A 17049-nucleotide genomic window follows, 5' to 3' on the forward strand; every position below is an offset into this window, starting at 1 on the left:
CACCCCCAAACCTGTATTAGTATTTCAGCAGGAGATGTCCTGTGTGCCGTTTTGGTATTTAATTTTTCTCACTACAAGAAAATATTTCTCAAATGAATACAAGAAAAATAATTCTGAAAAGAGTGGCAGAAGATAGAAACTGACTTCAGGAAGAAGATTTTACAGTATTATGATCTGACTTACTGTTTATTACAATTTAGTAATCTAGATGTATCTCAGAGGGTGGGTTTGTTGGAAAGGTTAGGAGTAAGGCTACAAGTAAAAGCCAGCTTGAGTTTGAGCCCTGCAGATATTTTATTTTGTACAGTTACTGGAATCCCTTAAGTGCGTTTAATTGTGGGATCCTTCAGGTGCTTATGGATAAATTTAGGCACGCTCTTCTGTTTCTCAGCACTTTAACATTTATGTGTTCTTTGCCGAACATCTTGTTTGCCTTTCTCTTGCCATTTATTTTCTGGGATTTTTAGAAGAAAGAGTACACTAGCACTGCTTTCTGATGAAGATGCTGTGGTCATAAAGTAGGCCAAGTACTGTATGAGACTGTTTGAATGTTCTTCTGAGGTGTCTTATTTTGAGAAGATGCTTAGAAATTTGCTTAATGGTAGCTAAGTATTGAAAACAAATTTTGCATGTCTTGAGCTGGAACAGAAAGCAGTGAGGTTTTCTGATTATCTTCAGGGCTTTATTGGAGGAAGTTGTTGCAGTTAATGCATTATTAACCCTTATGTCTGGCCTGGTTTTCCATAGCATCTGTATTTTACTTCAGGAAAGACCTTGAGCTGGTAGATGATAGTTCTTAAATGTTGTCTTCGGGAGCTTCAGATGGCTTTTAGGTAGTTGGAGTGCAGGCTACAGAATGTCCTGGAAATAAAGACAAAACCTGAGCACTGATAAAATCTGAAGAAGCTGGAGAGGGAAGAGAATCACAGAATGGTTTGGGTTGAAAGGGACCTTAAAGATCATCTAGTTCTAACCCCCTTGTTCTGAAGCGCTTCTAGAAAGCGTAAGTTACTGAGGAAAGTGTACCACAATCTACTAGCTGTAATTTTGTAAGTGCTAACATCATGGGTATGCGCGGGACTAGTCCAGTCAGAAGATAACAGTTCCAAAGCTGTCTGGAAGTAATGGAAAAAACGTGAATGGATATTCCCATTGGTAAATGAGAGCCTATAAAAAAACCAAACCTCTAAAACCAAGTCCTCAATGTATTCATTACTGATGTATTTCAGCAGGTAAAGAAGGTCCCCGTGCATGATATAGTAACGTGATTGTTTTTAAATGTTGTATGTGGTGGTTTACCAAACTCTGCAATTTGAAAAATTGAAGTAGTGAGGTATCTGACATTCTGTTTTGGCTTGTATTAAATTATACTGTAATTTCCCTGGTATAATTTTCTGGAAAAAAAAAATTTTTGAATGTTTTCCAATGTTTGTCTTCTCATGAATAGCATTGTCCTGTCTCTCAGCAATGTACGTTTGACCTCTTTAAGCTGTGCTCAAGATAAGAAGCGCTGTTTTGAGTTACTAGAGAACGGGAAGACTAAGCAATAAGTCAGTTGGAGAGAGGAGAGTCTCCCATCCCAGACTGTTTTGCACTGTGGTCGGGAGTATATGTACAGTTCAAATCTGTGTTTATACTGGATGTTTGTCTTGGTTTTGTGGTTTATTCCCACCATTAGCAAGGAGAGTGAGTGTGCATGTATGAGTTAAGCTGTGATGTAATTTCTTTTCAGATGGTCATAGAGCTAAATACTAGCTGAGAAGTTAACTCTCTGGATAGTTTTACCGCTTTGCTGTTTCACACTACCTGAAAATGTTAGACAGTACTTACTGCTGAGGGTTTGAAGGAAGTAGACCGCCACTTTAGCAGTGTCTGCACAGGTGGAGTTGGAATTTTAGGTCCTAAACCAGCTTTTGGCAGCAGTATCATTTCCAGGGATGGAGAGGACATATCTTAGTTTGGCTTACAGTTACTGAACTGACTCTACTAGGTCAAATCTTTGTCACAATGCTGAATAGATGGAGGAAGTAGGAATACATTGTCTTGTGGATAGTTAACAGTACTTCATGGGGTAGTTCCCTTAAACTTACCAGTCAGGAAATTAATAAAACACCTATGTAAGGAAAAAGCCCTAAAATACCATGTATTTGAGACCTTCAGGTAGGTAGTTACCAGAGCAAGTGTGCTGTCAGAAATATCCAAAGATGCAAAAGAAAAAGATTAGAAAAACATTTTAGGTGTCTTCAAGCTATTATTATAAGAAGCTCTGAAGTATTAGTTTTGAAGACTTTTCTTTCTGTACTTCGTTGATGTCCTGTTGATAAACCTAAAGGAAGCGGCCTACCCACAACATTGGGGTTTAAGTATAGTACAAAGTACAATGGAGACTTTGTGTTAGCAAACTGTGGCAAGTCCTTTATCTCTGTTAGAATTTCTTGTTAGCAACACGTTTTACATTTAGCCCTGTCTTTTCTCACCTTGCATTATAATGTTCTTTTCTACTGATCAGTTACTATTTGTTCCTTTGTTTTCAGCATGGAGGGAAATGCAGGAATTGTATAGAATGATTGAACCATTTAATGTGGTAAGCAATATGAAATTGAATCTATAATTGGTAATTTCAAGGCGTAACATGTTAGGCAGCTCTGAATTCTGTTCTCTAAGAATGTATGCAGTGTCAAGTTGATGGTTTTCAAGATACAGTGTAGTAAATTTTTTTTATAAATACACTCATTAATGGTAATATAGCTGAAGTAGTCCTTTAGTAGTATACATGGCACTAGGCGGTGACGGGAAGGAGTAGGATGTCTAGTGTAAGAGCATATTTTTCTGAAGTCCTGTAAATGGGTTTCTCTGCTGATACATGGGCTATATTCTTGGACTTAGTATTTGAGAAGGGCACAAAGTAGTCTCTAAGATGTCTATTACTGCACATCAGTATATTAAAATGTATAGGCACATTGAAGTGTGGATGTTCATATCTCTATATTCCCCTGTAGCCGGGAATTGCCCATTAAGATTCAGTAACAGTCTGCAGCTGCACACGTGGTAGAGAAACACACAGCTCTGTGTCGTGACCGGCACAATGGGCTTCAACTGTTCTGCCTATGAGAGGTAGAGGAAATAACAAGAATCTGTTCCTTGAGAGATCAAGTATGATTAATCTCTGTTGTGGTTAGAGGCTTTTACTAGTGCAATAGACAAAAAGAGTGAAGGCCTAAGGAATAATGGAAAGGTGTGGAGGGTTTGTGTTGTGTTTGTTGTTGTTTGGTTTTGTGGTAGGTTTTTTTTGTTTGTTTGTTTGGTAGGTTTTGCTTTAGGGTTTTTTGGTTTGGGTTTTTTAGGTTTTGGGTTTGGTTTTTTGGGTTTATGGGGGTTTTTTTTGGTTTTTTTGGTTTGTTTTTTTTTTTATAAATGAAGGTCATAAAGTGGCTTAAATGCTGAGTAAGTGAAAGGTGTTAAAATGCCACTTCATTTGCAGAGAGGGTGGGAAAGGGAGGGAACATGGGACTGACCAACCAATCAAGCAAGCAAAAGAAAACCCAGCAAAAAGTTGTCTGGGTTAAAGCTGACAGAGTGGCCTGAAGTAACTGATGCTGTCTCCTTGTAAATAACATTCAGTAGTCTTATTTGTCCTAGTCAGACACTTAACTCACTGCATGCACAGAGAGAATAACGATGGCAGTTATAATGCATTGAGGAAATGCTAGTCCTTATAGTAAACCTTTACTATTCACTTCTCTTCTCCTTCCTTTCGTTCCCTTCGCTGCGTGACTTTACTGTTTCTCACCTGTCTTGTGCAGTGTTTATACAAGCCTTAAAACCAAGTTTGATCATAATTGCACATAAAAGGTCATGAATTTGAAATGCTAGTTTGTCTTGCGGGTTTAAGAGCAATCTAAATAAACTTGGGGATTACAAGACACCAAGAATAGCTGACCTATAAAGAATAGTGATTTGGCGCCTGACTCGCGGCCCATGTAGACTTCGTCGTTCAAAACCTATTTTTACTGATCAGGAAACGTTTAAGTCGATATTTTGTCAAAGCCTTTCAGCCTAATACAGGCTTCTACTCTAGGTAGCACCTTTATGCATTCAAATGTACCAATGTTCATTTTAAGTCCAGAAAAGTGTCTAAACATGTAGATTTGCAGACTGAAGACTGACGTCTGCAGCAGGAAATACATAGATAAGCTCATCACAGTGGTGTAGTCTTTGGAAAAATCTATTTTAAGTTATTCAGTATTGCACCTGTCACCATCACTACTGAAGAAGCATTTTTCCACCTTTGTGATGTTAGTCCTGAAATTCTCATCTGGTGTGTGTTGTAAATACAGCAGCTAAAAGGTAAATAAAGTATTGGTAGGTTTTTGTTAACATATTTTGACAAAATGTAGTTGACTAGAGCAATTCCATACTAATTGCTAGGTAGGCTTCATCTTTACTAGATGCCTTATGCAATGTAACTCTTGAGTATGTCTCTTCTAGTATTTGTACTTGGAGGGGGGGGTACTCCAGTTTTCTTAAATGTCTTAGCAGCTCTCTTCATACCTTGCTGTCTAAGTACATGACGCAGGTTCTCTTACTAAGAGTTACAAACTGCAATGCAGTCCTTCTTTCTCATAACAAAAGCTGTAATTTGGAGGAATATGAGGTGTGACTTTGATACCTTTGGCGCAGTTACTGGAGGGCAAGTTTAGGTATATGCTTTGCCAGCCTGTGCATATTTGTGCAGCTCAGGTGTGTGCTTGTCACTGTATTTGACAGTTTATTCCTCTACATAACACATGATGGAAATAAAGTATTTAAAATGCAGATACTGTGGAGTCTACAAAAATGTGCTTGTTTAACAGCTTTTAGTCATTACTATGATTCACTGTGTGCTTTTTCTACAGACTTTATTCCCGATAGCACTGAAGTCAGTAATGCTAGAAAGTTCTTCTTGTTTATTTTTGAAATAGGAAATAAGCTTAACTTAAGGTGATGCTCTAGAAGCTTCTGTAGTTTGAATTTTTAAACTGAACTGTTGTATATGAGCTCTTTATATGGAATGCACCTGTGAGTTCTTAAAGGGTGCTTAGATTGTGGTGGTTATGGCAAACTTCTTTTTACTTGTCTCATGTAAGATGCTGAGCCTTAATTTGTGAATGAACAGATTTAAAGAAATCTCAGTACTTGGTTTTCTGATAATGTTTTGGTGATTTTCTGTCCCCACATAGCTTGAATACTGTATGATATTCAGTATAAGTATCAGTCAAGTTCTGTTACTGTTTAAATGTGAATGACTGCTTGAGGTAATGAAACTATACTTTACAGAAAAGGTAGTCAAACCTGACAAGAATATTGTAAATGAAGCAATCTTAGGGAAGGTACAGCTCTTGTAGTTTTGTGTGTTGCAGAACCTGTGTAAACCCCATAGTTCATTCACTGATTTATCTTTTTTATTATTATTATTTTTTGTTCATTTGCCTTTTCCCCCCAACCAGAAATAAAGTTGCATATGTGTTGGGTGTCTCTCCAGCCTCTTTATTAACAACAGAGTTGTATAGCGCACGCTGGACTAAAAAGTTCATAGAAGAAAAAAATATCAGACTACTAAACACAAAAACTAAAATAAATTTAGCTTGCACTCCCAGCTTCTGGAACCCTGTGGCTCTGAGAGAGAACTGCTGTGGTTTTTGTGTCATTCTTACTGGTCACTATAGGGATGCCCATGGGCTTCTTTTTGAGACAGTGTCAGGCAAAGCGACACTCTGACAAAACTCACATTTGTGATGCAGTTAGTTTCCATAACTGTTTCTGTGTTCTTTGATGTTTAGTTACTAGTAATGCCTAGCATTTATGTTAGCCCAGTCAACCAGTTTTGGATGTTTGTTTAATTATTGGGTAGTTGTGCATTTTGGTGTCTAGAGTTCTGACCTTTAAGCTCCAGGTAATGTTAAGTTTTGGAGTCTTATTGCAAATTCTGAGGGAAAAAATAGTAGCTCTAGTGGTGTTCTTGAGATCTGTTTTTAATGCTTTTAATAAAAGAATCCAAATCCTGTTCTTATTTAGTCTTGTTTTCTCTTCAGAATCTTTGAGCATATGTAGATCTGGGAAGCTGTCAGTCGCTGCAGTTTGTGCAGCCTGGCCTGTGGAAGGTAATGTTTTTAAGCCTTCAGCAGACTGGTACTGGAGAAATAGAGGTGCTCCTCAGACTGTATGTTCTGGCTTTATTCCCTTGCCTGCTGCTTTTCTCTGCCTTACCTGTCTTGATTCCGTACTGTTGCGGAGTTGATTGGTGGATCGAGATTGAGATATGCCTTAACTGCAAATGAAAAGGGGTTGGTTTAATGAGGAGCATTTGAAAACCTGGCCTGAGGAACAACTGCTATGGAAGCAGTTGTAGATTTTTTTACTATTTTTTTCCCGTAGCTGACATAGAAAACTTTGAGAAAAATGTAGTATAAAATTTCACCCAACTAAGCTGACTTCTTTTTAAGTCCTGTTATATATGTAAATATAGATTTATAACTTGGCTTTAACTTCACCCAGTGCTGTGTATGATATTCTACTATGATACGTAATTGGAATAGTTGAGGCACCCTGTCTATGGTGGACCACAACCCTATGCACACCTGCATATTAGTAGTGTTCAGAAAAGTAGTGAAACAGACTAGAAACTTGGTTGCTGTGAAGTTGGGTTTACATATTACTTGTTATTCAAATGACGCTGCTTTTTTTTAATCAGTGTCCAGTAGTGTTAACAGTTCTGTTGAGTCCCTGTAACTAATAAAAATGCTGGAATCCAGGTGTACAGCTTTTGCCATCCAAAACTGAGTTGTTAAGCGGTATTGCTGACACACAGTAATGTTTAAGCAAGCAGCAGTATATTGCTGCACCTATCTTTTAGCTTGGGTACTTGATACAATTTTATTTTGAGTCAACTGATGAAGTAATCTTGAAGTTCCACTTCCATTTTCCCCATACAAGGGAGGAATAATTTTGCTATAAAGATTTCTTCAGGCTCTCCTAAATGGCTTCACAGCTGAAACCTTTGATAAGGAAAGGTTAAATTCTGAGAGCAGTTCTCATTCTGTTGTAGACTGTATCCTGAAAGCTGTATTCTTGTAAACTGTATCAAATCTTAGTTAATTTTGTGTTACAGTCCGATTTCAGTGTGGAGGTCATGCCCTGGTCGACTTAAGTAATACATTAAAAGCATCTTAATGTGTTCTTTAGAATCCTTTATTTAGGGATAATTTACTGTATTATGTATGTACTGTACAATGTTCTAATTTGTGTAATATTGTATTATATTAGGATTCAAACTATTATGTTTAATATAGATCACTGAAATAGTTTTCATGCGTTGCAGTCCCAAATTACAATAATACAGCTGGAACAGCAGGGCTGTGGGAATGAAGGGGGACTTAAGTTTGCAGTTAAGTCTGGAATCCGTGCTGCAGTCATGCGAGATGGACTGACCTGGTTTAACTGTGTTGAGATTGAAAAGAGGCAGTTCCACTGTTTCCTTAGAGCTTGCCATGGTCTTTACATCACCTGTCTGTGAACTGATTTAGCTCACAGCAGGCAACTTGCCTAAGAATAACTCCCCTCCCCTCTGTGGGTTACGAGGCTGCATAGGCTGAGGAGTTCCATGAGAGTCAAAGTGATTACAGAGGAAAAGATGGGGAATTTTTATGGCTGTTAGCAGTGCTGAGGAGGTGGGATAGCTCCTTCTGCTAGTATTAAGCTGTTAGCAATTCCTAAATAAAATATTTCAAACTGATGCTAAGTCTTGTGGTTCTGAATGCATGTACTGCACTGTTGATTTGGCAAGCAGCCGAGTCACTTTAGTCAGGCTGGTTTCAGGTAGTCTGAACAGGACCTGTGCCTGGGAAGACTGAGGTGTTAAATTCCATTTGTGAACTGTACTGTGTATTTAATGTATGTGTTAAATTCTGGAGTTTTCCTGATTCCCAGGGTTCCTAGGTTGTGTACGTTACCCCCTCTAGCGTGTTTTGAGTCTATCTCATTAATTTCTTCATCTCTGCCTATCTGTTTTCCACAGTAATTTAAAATGAGAAGCTAATAATTCTTTTTGGTCTTCTGGTAACAGGACAGCAAACCACTCTCCATTTCTTTTAGAGTTGTGATCTCTAGTATAATATTGTTAGACTTCTGGGTCAAATGTCCTGTGTGTCCTCCACCTCACAACCATCGTTGACTGAAGAAGCACAGCAGGTGAAAATTTCCTAGAAGTTGTAAGTAATTTGTTGTTGGAAGCAAGATTTTCCCAAGAAAAGGGCAGACTGCTTGCATGTTCCTATAAGCATCTGATTTGAACATGGGGGAAAAGCAGTCAGCTAGGATGCTCAAGATGGTGTGGGTGACCTCATTTCTAAGCAGTGTTCCAAATAGACTAATAATTAGGAAGGTTTCGTGATAGTCTCTTAATTGCAAAACCCACGTATTTTAAAAAGTAAATTAAATCACATTTTCACTGAGTAATTGCTGTTTAATCCTATGCTGCTATTTTAAGTTGACATTTGTAGCTGAGATCTAATTATTACAGTAATTACAGTGGAATCCTTCTTAATTGACTACTCATGAGACTGACTTCAGTTGATTAACAGAAGTGACCGCCATAGTTTTTCTCCAGGTTTGGAATATGGAAAAGCAGTTTTAGGCTATGCTAACAGCTTTCTCTACTGCATAGAATGATTCAGGGCATTGAGAGATCTTGGTAGCTTCAGAAGGGAAGGTTACAGCCATGTGGTTTGGGTGAATCTTCAGGCAGCTTAAATTTGTGAGAGGGTGTTTACCCTGTGTGCATATATACTAGTGGTCATAATAGAAAGATGGCTTACAATTGCTGTGGGAGGTGGAAGTGATCTACTGTGTTCTTACAAGACCTGTCAAGGGGAGATCAAGGAGTGTCATAATGTTGCTTTGTTGATCCACCACTTCTGTTTTGATCATGTGTGCTTGTTGTTACCAAATTTAAAGTATTGCTAACACATTACATGATATCCATGTACTTGAGGTCAAGACAGTACGCTTAGAAACACAACTGTTGTCTTGCCATTATCAAAGGTCAAATCCATAAGCTGGTATTCAGGAGTTGGGCTTTGGTATCTCAGAGTCAAGGATCAGTGTAATTCAAGGACTCATCTTGTGCCAGAATACCTGTTGAAGGCTTCTCTGCTCTTCAAGGCAGGATCACATTGCCCTCAGCATTACAACTCCAATCAGGATTGGAGCTCTTCGCCAGCAGTTGTTTGTTAAAGATGCTGTAACAAACTTGTCAGAATGTCTCTGCTGTTTTACTTGTAGTTATGTGTGACTGGATATGTATGAGAGGTAGTAAAAGGAAAAGTGTGTGTTATGTTTCAGTAATAAGTGCTTCTCTAATAAGCTGTGAGGCCTGTTGTTTAGGAAGAACTGAGCACTTTTGCTTCCAGTCATGCTAGAAGCTACCAGAGCCACTTGCTGCCCTAAAGATAAGAAAAATGCAAAAGAAATCTGGAGTGTCTGAACAGTTTACGTTATCCAAGATGGCTGCTGTGTTCTGGCTGTGTGTTCTGTACCTTTGCTTGCAGCATTCCTGACGTCTGCCTGGCCCTGGGTGAGCCCTTTCTTTTGCAATGGCAGATAACTAACCCCCAGAGAGTTCCGCAGAAACATACTTCTGATGCCTGAACTGGTTCTGGGAATGGGAGGGGAATAGTGTGAGTGAGGAATAAGGGGTGGCATAAAAAAAATTAAAAAAACTGCATGTAATTCTCTGAGATCAGTCTCCGTGATCCTTCTCATCTTGGATTTAAAATATGTCTGATTAGTAAGTTGCAGGATAACTAAGATGTGGTAACAGGAGGAGAAGGTGAAGAGAATGAGCCAGTTTGCTCATTTTATTCCTTTCTGTGCACAGATTTATTGGATTGAATCTATGGACAAATCTAATTTAGAGTGGGTTGACTGTCACTCTTGCAGAAGAGGCTACCTTCTCTGATCACGCAGGTTACTGAAATCCCCATATGGCTAGGAGACAGGATTCATACCCCAAAGCTCACTGAGCCAAGTACAAGGAGGAGGTTGGGGAGTGGTTTGCAGACAGTAGGTCACAGAAGTGCTTCAGTAGTCCCTGCCATATTTTATGTGATGGGTAGTCTGAATGGGCTTGGTGTGCAGTGGGGTCTCATGGCAACTTTGCTGTGTTGTCCTCCAGTACTCTTCCACCAGTAAATGCTGCTGATGTGAGATAACCTGGGTGTAGGAACAGTATTGTCCCAGTGAATTTAGCAACGAAAAATCTTTATCTTATAGCCTGGAATCAGGTTGTGCTTGCACCAGTTCATCACGTCTGAATGACGTATTAACAATTTCTGGTTGGTTTGGTGGTTTTTTGGTTTTGTTTTTGTTTTTTTTCCCAGTTCCTAATGTTGGGTTTTTTTTTTAATTTCATCTTAATTATAGAGTAATGTGTTTGTGTTTAAGATCAGCTGCAGTTTTGTTGAATTCTTCTTGTGTGTTTAGGGGTTTTCCCAAGAGAGTTCTGGATCACAAGTTGCCAGAAGGTAGAATGAGTATTAAAGACAGGTCTGTGAGTTTGTATGCTTGTATGTCCTCGATTCTGTCTCAGCTGTGATCTGTTTTGGTGTGACTGTTGTGAACCTAATGTTTCTTAAGGACACCAGTTTCAACAGGTGGTTGTTTTCGGTTCTGGTACGTTAAGCATTGTAGTGTGAGCTGTAAGATTGTAACTTTGGAAAGCACTTCTGTCAGACAAGGGATGGGTGTGAGAGGATTCTCCTCAGTCCTGTTGGTGTAAATCAGCAGGTCTGTGGAGAGCAATAGCTGGGCAGTGGCTTGATGTGGTTCCTACTAATGACAGAATCAATTGTGATGTCCTTTTTTATAGTTCTTGTATTTTGGAGGCAAAGATGTGATTATGATGTGCACAGGCTTGTGAATTTGGAGAATTTCTGCTCTGATCTACATAGTGGACTTAAGAGTTGGCTGTTTTGGTCATGTCCATAAATGAATGTGCCTTAATTATTTCTTTTAAGAGCTCTGGAATAATTTGGATAAATTATTTAAAGAAACACGCAGTCACATTGCAAACCAGTAGATTGTTTCTTTAATCCTTAAGAAGATGCACTCATTGCTACTGCACTAATATATTTTTTTTTTCTTTTTTTAGTTGACTTTCTAAAACAGTAACATGCATTCTGTCCCTTTTGTTTGTTCAGCTGTTAATGACAGGGTCATGTCACTTCGTCTTTTAATGCATTGTGTTGTGGTTATATTGCTTTGAATTTCGTCTCTAAGGTGTGCTGCAGAGTAAATGTTTTGTCACAGGAATCTTTGTTGTTCTGTCAGTGCCAGTTTTCTTTGAGAAACCATAGGAATCTAACAGTCATGTTGCCAAAAAACAACTTACCAAGAGTTACCAGAATGTGAAAGAAGGCAAACGCTGCCAGCTTCCAGTTGCCATGCTTCTGCTTGTCTACACTGCAGGCAAGAGTGCCTGCTTGTAGTCAGGTTGAACCACAATTACAGTATCCTTTATTTTGTGTCCTAATTATTGTCATTCAGGTTTTTTAAATGTAGCGTGCTAGAAATGAAGCAAGTATGCAACTACTAAACTCATTCTGAAGAATTACACTCATGTCCTTGCGTTATAATTTGAGAGGTGCTGTTGCCTCCCAGAGCAGAACAGAAGTTCCAGTTCCTTCAGGCTGCAGTGAGAGCTGCTCTGCTGTGTTCCTGCTTGCCAACTTGCTTTAGATTACCTAAATTACCTATTACCGTGCACACTCTTTGTTTTGGAGTCTGTATGGTAATATTGATGCAATAAGAGTTGGATACAAGGGACAAAATTGGTATCGTAAAATCAAGAGAAAGGAATACTACAGAATAAAGAATGGTGTCTGTACGTAATTTTCCTTAGATCCAAGTACATCCTGCCCTGCTACATTCTGGGTACTTAGAAGAAGGGTTGCTCTTCTGGTGGGCTTTTCCTGTAGACTAATTAGAAGAAAATTTCTAAAAGAAGAAGGTGGTTGTTGAGCTTTTGCTTGTTTAAACAAGGAGCAGGGTAAATGATAAGTGTTGGAATTCTAACTGTCCAGGTATTTTTCTGGACAGGAATATAGTGGGATGAATAGGTGCTGTTTCATGTTACTAGCTGTGTGTTTCAAAAATGATGAAGCTGCTTTTTCCCTCACGCACTTTCTGTCTCTGGGCTGAGTGGTCCTGTTGCATCCCTCGGGCTCTGGGATTGTCTGACCACATAATGAGCCAGTGCAGGAAGCTAACCTGATGGAAAATTAACTGGGTGGGGGAAGAGCAAGAAGAGTTTTAGGTTTTGAATGAAGTCTTTGAGTAGCTTTAAGCACAAATTTAGTGCAGGGTGGGATGAGAATATTCTGTAAGTGTTTGTAGTAAATCTTCTTGATTGTATTTGGTACTGAGATAGTTGAAATGTTTATCTGCCATAGCTTTTCTTCAGTCTTAATTTTTTTTTTCTCCCCTTGGTGTTCATTTTAAAAATATTTTTTGGCTTTTCTTTAATTTAGTGATGCAGCTTAAGTCGGTTAAATGGCTACCAAAGGGAATCATCTTTGTCTCTTCCTTTCCCCACTGCTTCCCCCCCACCTGCTCCAGCAGTTCAGGGACCTAATTTGTCAGAAGATTAGTTGTTCCTAATTGTTTTCAGGGGAAGCAGGAGAGAGATGGCTTTCTGTAGGTTTGGTTCCCTAAGCTGTCATCATAGGTCCGGTCTGGCATGAGGCAGAGGTAACACGGTGCACAAGACTGTGTCTTGTAGAGGTAGCTGTTAGATGAGTTTCCTTCTAACAAGACAAATTATAGCATTTGAGCTTGACTAACCCACCTAACATTCATGCTAGGAATATAAAGAAACAGGGAAATAATTTCACAGCAATTTGAGAACTTCTGAGAGGCAGATGGTGTTCCAGAGAATGGGAAAAGGCACTGCAATGTGCTGCTTAAAAAAAAAACATAACCCCCCATCCCAAAAAAACAAATCCCAGCCCAGACCCCCATGACAGCCTGTTGAAAAGGTGGGAGCTAAAGGGTTACAAATAAGCTATCTTAACGCAGTTCCTGGAGGAATATGGACAATTAAATTATTTGGCCCCAGTAAGCACCTGAAAGATTCTTATTTTTTGTGAACAACTAATACGAGTTTTTCAAGAACAAACCCTGGTTAATCCAGTCTTACTGTGGCTGGCAAGGGGCCTGGTGCATAGTTGCATCTTGACCTTTAAAAAAATGCTTTTTGATACTGCTCTGATATGCAGTGAATGGAAACGGTATTATAGAAACCGCTGTATAGTGGAAATATGTCTGATCGGAATGTCTGGATTGATGAACACTCAAAGTTAAAAGATGTGTTAAACTTCTGCGAGGTCTCTCTTTGAATGCCTGTTGGTGTTTTCAGGAGTGACTTGGGCTACAGCATCTACATGTTAAATCAAGATAACATGAAAGGCAGCCAGCATGTTTGATTAGGATTTGGAATTAAAACTGACAAACTGAGGAAACCACTGCATTTTTTTAACAGAAAGCTTCAGTTAAATGAGGTGCTGCATTTGGGAGGGAGTGATCAGCTGTGTAATCACAGCAAAGAATGACTGCAGAATAGAAACTGTAAGCTGCAGCAGGTTAGTTAATGGTAGGTGTTTAATGTGCTTTCATGTTAAAAGTTACCAGTTGCACCTGATTATATGTATTATCAGGTGAGAGAAGTGCAGAGCTACCAGCTGAGACGTTGGGGGCAAAGTTGCTGTTGCTGATTTGTCCAAATAAGTGAGAACTTGGTGCATGGGGGTGTAAAGGGGAGGTGACCTTGTCTGCTTATTTTTGTTTATTTAGTGGCATGTCTCTTGTGATGAATTGAAACAGATAGGAACAGCAGATTAGTTTAGCTGTTTCAGTGGATGAACTTTTATCCAGTTGCTTTCACGGTATGTGGGTCATGGAATCATAGAGTGGTTTGGGTTGGAAAGGACCTTAAGATCATCTGGTTCCAGCCCCCTGCCGCGGGCAGGGGCGCCTCGCACTAGTCCAGGTTATTGAACGCTGCCAGGGATGGGGCATTCACAACTTCCTTGGGCGACTTGTTCCAGTGCCTCACCACCCTCACAGTAAAGAACTTCTTCCTTATGTTTAACCTGAATCTCCCCTGTTTAAATTTGAAACTTAACTACTAAAACTCCCAGCTCAAGTACTGAGTATTTTTGTAATTGGGTTGAGAGTCAGGCAATACTATGATTTGTGCTTCTGTTTCAACAACATTGTGAAAATTCCTTTAAGTATTTGTTACTGAAGCCTTTTAGGAAGTCAGTATGGAGTACTGGTATTAACTAGCAGTGCCCATTTCCATATCAGAAGTGGATCACAGACATTGAAGTCTTAATTTCGTGTCTGACCCTCTCCCCTGAAACAAAACATTTTCTTGTGTTTAAAAACACAAGCTGGGATAAATGTGCCAGGAATCCTTTATATGATTATAAAAATAGTAAGCCTTTGCTGTTATTCGAAAGACGTTGGTTATTACCATGTCTTTGACATAGAATCCTACTATACTATATGAAAATTAAGCTTAATTCCCCGTTCTGCAGCAGTTGGAGCTGTTGTGACAAAATCCTGAAGAATTGTGACTGTTCATACAAATGCCAGGTGTCTGGCAGCAGTGCTTCACTAAAAGGCAGAAAAGACATTATTTTGTACCATACCGAAAAAAGAATTCTATCGGTCACATCTCCTAGGTGACACATGTGTCTGCACTTAACAAATGCTAGAGGATCAAAATCAGTACAGTGATTTTTACTCGTGACTGTATGATATGTCATGTTCTCAGGAGTAGTCTCTTTTCATGAAGAGACTTTTTAACAGGGGTCAGATGTGAAAAAAATATCTGCAGCTTGTTTGAAGGTGAAGATAGACTAGAATCCTGTGAATCCTTGCAGCAGTTACACCTTGGAACAGGTCTTAGATTGAGGCTGCGCTAGCTCTGGAGTTTACAACAAACCCTATTTTGTAGTTGTTATTTTAAGTTTAGATGGAAGATGTTAATTGCCTTTATTGTACTGAAGAGGGAGTAAATTGATGTCAGACAAAGATACCATCAGATCATATGGATGAACGCTGATACCTTTTACTTCAATATTAAAACCAATTACCCTGCCACTATTTTGCTGCTGTTCCTTGAATATTTCAGTAATGTGGTTTATAGCAGCTCTGTGGTAGCTGTATTGGCACAACTGATGCAGCACTGCTTTACTGAGCACCTAGAAAGGAACAGTTTAGAAACTTAAGAAACCAGCTTTGGTACTAGAGAAAAAGTACTGTGTTACATTGTCAGTAAACCATTTATATACATGCGCGCATCTTGCCATGTTGAGTTTTTGTTGGTAGTGCTGCGGATACTACTTACTGCCTTGACAGCACCACAGGAAGAATGGAATGCATTTGAATAGTAGCGTTAGAAAATTATTAGAATTCGTAATGTTACTGATGTTACTCAGGTTGTAGTAACAGATATAAACGTAATTTATTTTCGAGCTTGAAAAACAGTTGCATATTTCTGAAGGTTAATTATTCTCACCCTCATGACTTATAGTTTAATAATAAATTGACAGATAAAGAGCGAGAAAAGGAGGATAATGGAAAGCATTGCAATAAATGAGAATGTCTTTAGAAATCATCCTCTATCTGGGTAAAAATAGTAGTTTCTCTTCTAAATAGATGATAGCAGGCCTCCTTTCTGGTTTTCTGACATCACTGCCAATAAATGGCTGTAGCAAATATAGAATAATACCAGAGTAAATATCTGTCTGCAGCTATTTGTTATAATCTGTATGTGTAATCAATCATAAGTGTCTCTCCAGAAATACGTAAAGATGGATTTATGTGAGCCAAGAACATGCAACTTGACTTACTAAGTTTAGTAACTGAAGTGTTGTGTGTGTTTGTGTAAGAGGGAGAGCTCCACCTACTGGAAAAATGTTCCGGTTTATGGAGCGTATTTCGAGTGAAGGTTGCGATATCGATTTCTTAGGTCTGGTCTCAGATTTGGAATGGGAGCACTTGCAAATAAATGGACTTCCTTCAACTTTAAAAGGTCTGTGCTCTGAAAATATTTTCTCCTATTTTCATCTTGACTTTTTTTGTTTATAGGAACATCATCTCCAGCGGGCTATCTCAGCACAACAAGTATATGGAGAGAAGAGGGATAACATGGTTATACCAGTTCCGGAAGCAGAAAGTAATATTGCATACTATGAATCTATATATCCTGGAGAATTTAAAATGCCAAAGCAGCTGATTCACATACAGCGTAAGTAAAGTAATTTATTCATTGAAATCTGCACCCAGAACTTTATCTTGCTAGTGTTAGTTCAAAAGATGAGTCTTAAATGTCTATTGAGCTCACATCGACTCACTTCTGAGGATTTATTTTTTCCAATACATAAAGGAATAATGTACTTCTTGCTGAAAAGGTACATTTAGTTCTTGATCAAGAGGTAGACAGATGTCCTTCTTGATTCTTTATGTTAATACTTCGCATTTCACAATCTCAAAGGCCTGTTTCTGTTAGTAGTGACAGCTTGCAGAGAAATTTAGGTTCATTAGGAAGGGCAGACAAAAATTTACTTGAAGAGGAGAACATATAATACATAGTTAAGAAACAGAGTACTTGTCCCCTGAAGCTTAACCAGGATATAATGACAGTAGAGTGGATTGGGAAGCCAAGCAAAAATGGCAGCAGTAGTAGCATTTGCCTCTGCCTGCATGGAAGTATTCTACATCTAAAAGTAGATAGGTTTTGATACCACTGTTGACTTGCAGATGTGCTCGGATTTTGTTTTTGTTGGGAGATAGCAGCTATTCTGTATGGATGTGACCCTTCATGTGAACACCACATTACTTCATGTACTTTTTGAAAACATTTAAAAAATGTAATCTCTTGCAGAATTCTGTTTTGCGTTGTAATTTGTAGAATTTAAAACATAGTATCTGTGTCATTTAAACAGA

General features: G+C 38.8%; 1 protein-coding gene across 9 annotated transcripts in view; it reads left to right on the plus strand.

The window, feature by feature from the left end:
* Window positions 1–17049, plus strand: part of EPC1 (enhancer of polycomb homolog 1) — a 63837-nt gene that overhangs the window by 24022 nt on the left and 22766 nt on the right. For all 9 annotated transcript variants that reach the window (XM_030504122.1, XM_030504133.1, XM_030504095.1 and 6 more), the window contains one exon: window positions 16192–16351. In XM_030504122.1, coding sequence (XP_030359982.1) covers window positions 16252–16351 — 100 coding nt within the window. In that variant the 5' untranslated portion in view covers window positions 16192–16251. The remainder of the gene's footprint in view (window positions 1–16191; window positions 16352–17049) is intronic.

This window comes from Strigops habroptila, chromosome 1, assembly GCF_004027225.2.
Source record: "Strigops habroptila isolate Jane chromosome 1, bStrHab1.2.pri, whole genome shotgun sequence".
Lineage (NCBI taxonomy): Eukaryota > Metazoa > Chordata > Aves > Psittaciformes > Psittacidae > Strigops > Strigops habroptila.